At 42.6% G+C, this 6,014-nt stretch overlaps 1 protein-coding gene across 1 annotated transcript in view; it reads left to right on the top strand.

Moving 5' to 3' along the window:
- Positions 1-4,786, top strand: part of LOC107100836 (14-3-3 protein beta/alpha-1) — a 12,086-nt gene extending 7,300 nt beyond the window's left edge. Inside the window, exons 4-7 of the mRNA XM_015399486.1 lie at positions 1,613-1,736; positions 2,488-2,651; positions 2,729-2,824; positions 2,967-4,786. Of these exons, the coding sequence (XP_015254972.1) occupies positions 1,613-1,736; positions 2,488-2,651; positions 2,729-2,824; positions 2,967-3,023 (441 nt within the window). The 3' untranslated portion in view covers positions 3,024-4,786. The remainder of the gene's footprint in view (positions 1-1,612; positions 1,737-2,487; positions 2,652-2,728; positions 2,825-2,966) is intronic.
- Positions 4,787-6,014: the final 1,228 nt, after the last annotated feature.

The raw sequence follows: 6,014 nt of genomic DNA, 5'->3' as shown, positions 1-6,014 counted from the left end.
TTATTTTAAATAGATCATTGAGATTTTTCTCTTTTAAACAGAAACCGTATTTTATTAGAAAATTGTATTTTCATATATTAACCTTTGTGTATTTAAATGCTTTAATAATGAAAATGATTTTTGAACTTGCAAAGAAAGCCTCAGATAAAGATAAAGATGTTAATATTTAAAAAAAAACGGGTTTGATTTAATTCGTTTGTCTCTAAAATAGTCATCATGGCTCTGCTTGGATCAGCCTTCCCTCTAAATTAGAGACCAACTCTGTCTGCAGTGTGAAAAACGGACCTGTTCCCTCTAAGAATGCAGGCATCACGGGGTTAACGGTCACCTGCTGAGCTTTGAGGGCCGGGACCCTCGGAGGAACCGTCCTCTGCTTCGCATCCAGAGAGCAGAATCTGCTGAAGGTCAAAAAAGACAGAAGTATTTCAGAGCAGACGGCTAATAATATCCTCAAGGTCAAAGGATGCAGCGCTGCAGGAGCGGAGGGAGGAGAGGAACGAGGCTGAGGAGGAGGAGGAGGAGGAGGAGCCTTCACCGTGCTAGCAGACAGCTGATGGTTCCTGTTCTAACTGGAGCATCAAAGCCCCAGAAACCGGAACAGTTTTGGACTCTGGCAGGATCTGATTCCTGGAAAAGCAGGATTTTCTGTTCCTCCGATGTCCTCCTCAGGCTCCTGCAGCTCGATGACATCAGTCGCCCTTTAATTTAAGCAGCTGAGCTTAAATGATCTCATTTCTCCCATCCAGCCGATGCTGGGATTGTTTTAACCAGTAAATCATGATTAACTTTTCCTCACCGCCTCCAAGCACACAAAACAGGGAGGCGACTTCACTTCTACTGAGCATGGAGATTTAAAATGTGCAGAAATCCAGTATCAAGACGTTCAAACTAAGGATTGTTTTTTTAGATCGATTTATAACGATTACAAGGAAATTAAATTTATATATTTTTATATAAATTCAATTCAGTTTATTTCTATAGCTCCAATTCACAACATAGTTCATCTCAGGTCACTTTCCAGTTCACCAGATTGATTCAAAGTTTTCTATCTAAGGAAAACCAGCTGATTGCATCGACTCATTGACTCTTCAGCAATCCCTCACACTAAGCATGCTTTGTGGCCATCAAAAAGCTTCAGTGTTATTCTGTGGGTTAAATGGCAGAATTTGGAGCCGCTGACACCAAAGGTTCAAAGCCCCACAGCTCTGGACCCGTTGTAGGTAGAGGTGTGAAATGTGCTGCTTTTGTGGTTGACATGATGTAGAACAAATGTAACACAATGATAAATGCCTATTCTCAAGCAATGGGGTAAAAAAAAAGATCTATTGTTTTTAAAAAGAAAAAAACTTTGAGTCGTGTTTGAACTGATGCAGTTTATGCTGTTTTAGTCGCATTATTTTATTTATATTTATAAACTAGAAGGTGTCAGCTTTCAAAGGATGTTCACACATGGAATTTGGGCGTACAGTTGATCAGTTATTTTCCATTTGGGGATGAGAATAGGCGAGGATTATCCCAAATCAGAATTAAGAGTGTCGATGGCTAATCAGTGTTTATTTTCTGCTGATCTGGGATGGATTCTGATGTTCTGTTTCTCTTCTGTTTGTTCCAGAACCTTCTCGACAAATTCCTCATCCTCAACGCATCTCAGGCAGAGAGCAAGGTGTTCTACCTCAAAATGAAAGGAGACTACTTCAGATACCTGTCAGAGGTGGCCTCTGGGGAGTCCAAGAAGGGTGAGGATCCGCCAGGAAGCGCTTTCTGGGTCTGGCTCCTTCCGCTCGCTGGCGCCGCCCTCCTGCTGAAACTGCTTCTGGTTTTTAGTATCCAAACGTCGCTCGTTGTTCGTTCCAACATCAAGAAAATGCTTCATATTCGAAGAAAGATGTTTTTAGAATAAACTTAAACATTCAGTTGTTTATAATCTAAATTTATAGTTTTATTTTCTCCCTTTTTTTGCGTGCGACGAAGTTTTCTGGATTAAAAATTCTTTTCAGATTTCTCCCTCTACTCGGACCAATAGGAACGCTGTTGCTAAGGTCCACGCAGAGTAGACTCATTTCTATTGGATTAAACAAAAAAAGGTCCTTTCAGAGCAAAATTAATGCATAAAAAAAATTAAACATTAGGAAAAAAATTCTTAAATGTTAGATGAACTTTCCCATAAAAAAAAAAAAATTTGAAGTGGATCAGATCAAATTCAGCCTCAAAGTTTGAACCGTTTCCTGTTTCCAAAGATGAATGTTTTCCTGTAAATTGTGGCAGAAAGTCTTTATTATTCATCCTCTCTGGCTCATGGCGTCTTTAGTGTGTGGCGGCGTTAATTGGACGCCTCAGACGGCTTCCTCTGATTGGCAGAATCTGATCCACGTTCCGTCCTTCCGACCCAGGAGCAACAGACGGCTCCTGTGTGAGCGCGCGGTTAACGGCGTTCAGTTAAAACGTTTCTGGCTGTTTGACCGCTGGCCTTTCTGTGTTCTGTTAAAGAAACGGTGGATAACTCTCAGAAGGCCTACCAGGACGCCTTCGACATCAGCAAGAAGGACATGCAGCCCACGCACCCCATCCGGCTGGGCCTGGCCCTCAACTTCTCCGTCTTCTACTACGAAATCCTCAACTCGCCCGAGCAGGCCTGCTCTCTGGCCAAGCAGGTGAGTCCTGCCGCCGCAGCGGGAGCCCTTAGACGGAGGCGGAGCCCAGACTAACGCTGACCTGCTTCTCCCCGCAGGCCTTCGATGAGGCGATCGCTGAGCTCGACACCTTGAACGAGGACTCCTACAAAGACAGCACGCTGATCATGCAGCTACTAAGGGACAACCTGACTGTAAGTATAGCAGCAGAAACAGGCGGGGGTGGGGCTCAGGTTAAAGTCCAGCAGTGAAATCATTTTAGAATTCTAATAGTGAGAATTTTCCCTTTTTGAACGATTCAGTGAATCGCCTAATGAAAGGCTCTTTGCTTTGCAGCTGTGGACATCAGAAAACCAGGGAGACGAGGGTGAAGCCGGCGATGGAGAAAACTAGAGCGCTCTTCACTGTTAACCCCCCCCCACACACACACTCTTCCTCCTCCTCCTCTTCCTCTCTCGGTACCTACGCGGCGTTCATTCCCTCGTCCATCGCTCCCAGCCCAGCCTGACCTCCCTTCTGTATAACCAACAGCATGAATAGCACCCGACCCCCACCTTACTGAGGGATCCCCCCCCCCTTTCCATCATGGCACTCCAGCGCGCCCCGGCGGTCTGAAACCTCATCTAGCACGCAGACGAGGTTTGCTCCCAAATCATCCTGCGTTTTCCCGTTTCTCCCTTCCTGGTTAATCCCCCCCCACCCGCCCCTGTCCTAGTTAAAGCGTTTCTCTAGTCGTCCGTTCCTCCTCTGTTCGGCTTTCATAGTGTTCTGGCAAACATGGCTGGTTTTATTCCACTTTAAACAAACAAAGGTTATTAAACTGTCCGTTTATTTTCAACCAACGCTGTGATGCTCCGTTTGTCCTCCAGACCCACGGGGGGGCGGGGTGGGGTGGGGGGGGGGGGGTTTCTGCTGGGGTTCATACAGAAGGCTCCTCCATTCAAGGCCGTATTGTGACACTGACTAAATAAACAACCTGCTGGGTGTTTTTAGGTTTTTCCCAACCGGGACCCATTTGACTCCTCACTTGTTTTGAACTGGGAGGCCAGTGGGGGGCGCTCCAGGCCCCGCTGGCCGCTCCCTGCCGCCCACCGCCTCTTTCGCTCTTCTTGGTTGATTTATTTTTTTTTTCCTGGGTGTATTTGATTCTGTAACCAATCAGTTCGTTCTGTTTCTGAAAACTGTAAAATTGTAAAACATGTTTAAAGCGTAACTGTAAACTTTTTCTTTTTTTTTTGTTTTTTGAGAACCCCCCCCCTGAAGCCGTTACAGTCAGCTGCTGTTTTTTACCCCCCCTCCCCCACCTGCTTCTGCCCTGGAAGGCAGGTTGAGGCAGATCTTGTGTTGCCGCTCGTGTGCAGCCGCAGCGTTCGGCTTCTATTTTAGTCGCTCAGACGGAGGCTATGATTAAAAACCTTTCCTCCTCCTCTGGAACAAAGGCGGCTCAGTCGGCGCAGCGGAAGCCTCCACAGGTCCGTACATTTAAGGAGCCAAATCACAGCCGATCAGCCAATCGAGGAAATGAGAACCTGTAGTTTGGATTATGGTTTTTTAGAAAAATGTGCAGATCAGTCGAGGCTTGTTTAGAGCTGCGCCGAAAAACTAAAAATAAAAAAATCCAATTGAACGTAGTAAAACCGTCTTTGTTCGACTCAACACCCCACCGACGACGCGCCGAAACGGCTAAAATCCATGCAGCTCTTTCCCGCTCAGTGTCACAATAACCTTGTCTTAAACATGACATTCCACTTTAGATGTAGAAGGGACTTTTCGTTTCCTGGGGATAAATATTTTCATGCACTGACATTTAAAAAGTAGAAAAAGATTAAACAAAAAAAAAAAACTCATCCTCCCTGCTGCTCTTTTTTTCTTTTTTTCTTTTTTTTTCTTTAGCTGAACAAACACAGTTCTTCTTCTTGGCTTTCTAAGGAAAAATCGGATCCCCTGCAGTAGTGAATGTGGCACCAAGCCTGTCTGTATATCTGGTATCTGGAATCATTTTGTTTTTACTGACCAGTATTCTGCTTAAAATAAAACAAAAATCAACCCAAAAAAACAACAACAAAAGTGCTTCTGTGACGGTTCTTCTTGCTTCGCTGCACGTGGTTGTGAAACTTTTAGGTTTAGCTTTAAATACACAAATAAAAATAAAATAAGAAAAAAACACCAAAATGTTTAAAAGCAAATAAAAAATGGCTTCCTTCACTCTGGTTCTGACATGGAAGATTTGTTTGTCTTTTCAAAGAAAAATCCAGCTCTAGTTTCACCGTACATGTTATAAACGGGACAAATTGTAAAAGATGATTTAAAGTGAAATAAAGTTTTATCAGTTCCCAATCAGCCTGCCAGCCTGGTCCTGCTGTCTTTTCTCACTTCCTGTCTGTTCCCGCTCCGAAGGGGGACAAACCGAGGAGCGTCCAGGACTGTGGACACATCGGCTCTCAGTGACTCTTTAAAGACGGGTTCTTCAGGAACCATACCTATAGTCAATACGCATGTGCAAGACGTCAGATTTGTGTTTATCCGTTTAGTTTTGTACAAAAAATTTTACTTTAATCTACCTTGATGCGCATTTATCCCTTAAATCGGGTCAGATCGCATAAAAGTAAGTCATTAAATCCTTTTTTTGTACATAACTAAAGAGAAACACCTGTACAGGTAGTTTAAAGTTTATTTTTCATACAAAACTAAAGAGATAAACTGGTATTGACTATGGGTATGCTGGTCTGACCAGGGATCGTTTAAAGATGAAAACTTTCATCATTTCAGGATCTTTCTTTTTTTTTTTTCCCTCAGTGTCAATATTTTTATACAAGCTTGTAACCAGTTTTTTTTTTCCATAAATCAGACTCTAAAGGGGTAGAAAATATAATCGGCTCTTTATCTGAAAAAGGTTTGTTTAAAAACCTAAATCTGTCACACAGAAAGGTTCAGAACCTGAATTAGCAAAGAGATTAATATGAATAATGGTTCATATTTTACTTTGAGGCCCAGAAATTGGAACGTTTTCATCAATTTTTTTTTTTTCCTGAAGGCATCTGTAGAAATTTCAATTTTTTTTCCCCCTTTCTTCTAAAGTTTGTATGAAATGACCTTCAATGTTGCATTTTTTTTTTTCAATAATCTACAGAAAAACTTGTTAAAGTTGTTAAAACATTAATATATGTATGAAACTCAAAATTATAAAACTTAGGATGTAAATGTTTAATGATTAGTTCTTTCCTCCAGATAATTGCGTTCTGTCAGAGTTCTTCCAGAGGTACGTGGCATGTAGTGGCGGGCTCAACTTAATCTACTTCTTAAAGGAATAGTACACCCAAAACATGATTAGCCTTCATTTTCTACTCACCCCCATGCTGAACAACACTCTGGAGTACTTTTTTG

The sequence above is a fragment of the Cyprinodon variegatus genome, unplaced genomic scaffold (assembly GCF_000732505.1).
Source record: "Cyprinodon variegatus isolate N-32 unplaced genomic scaffold, C_variegatus-1.0 Scaffold1017, whole genome shotgun sequence".
In the NCBI taxonomy this organism is placed as follows: Eukaryota; Metazoa; Chordata; class Actinopteri; order Cyprinodontiformes; family Cyprinodontidae; genus Cyprinodon; species Cyprinodon variegatus.
Note: the sequence above shows the minus strand (reverse complement) of the source record. Positions and strands in the feature narration are given on the sequence as shown.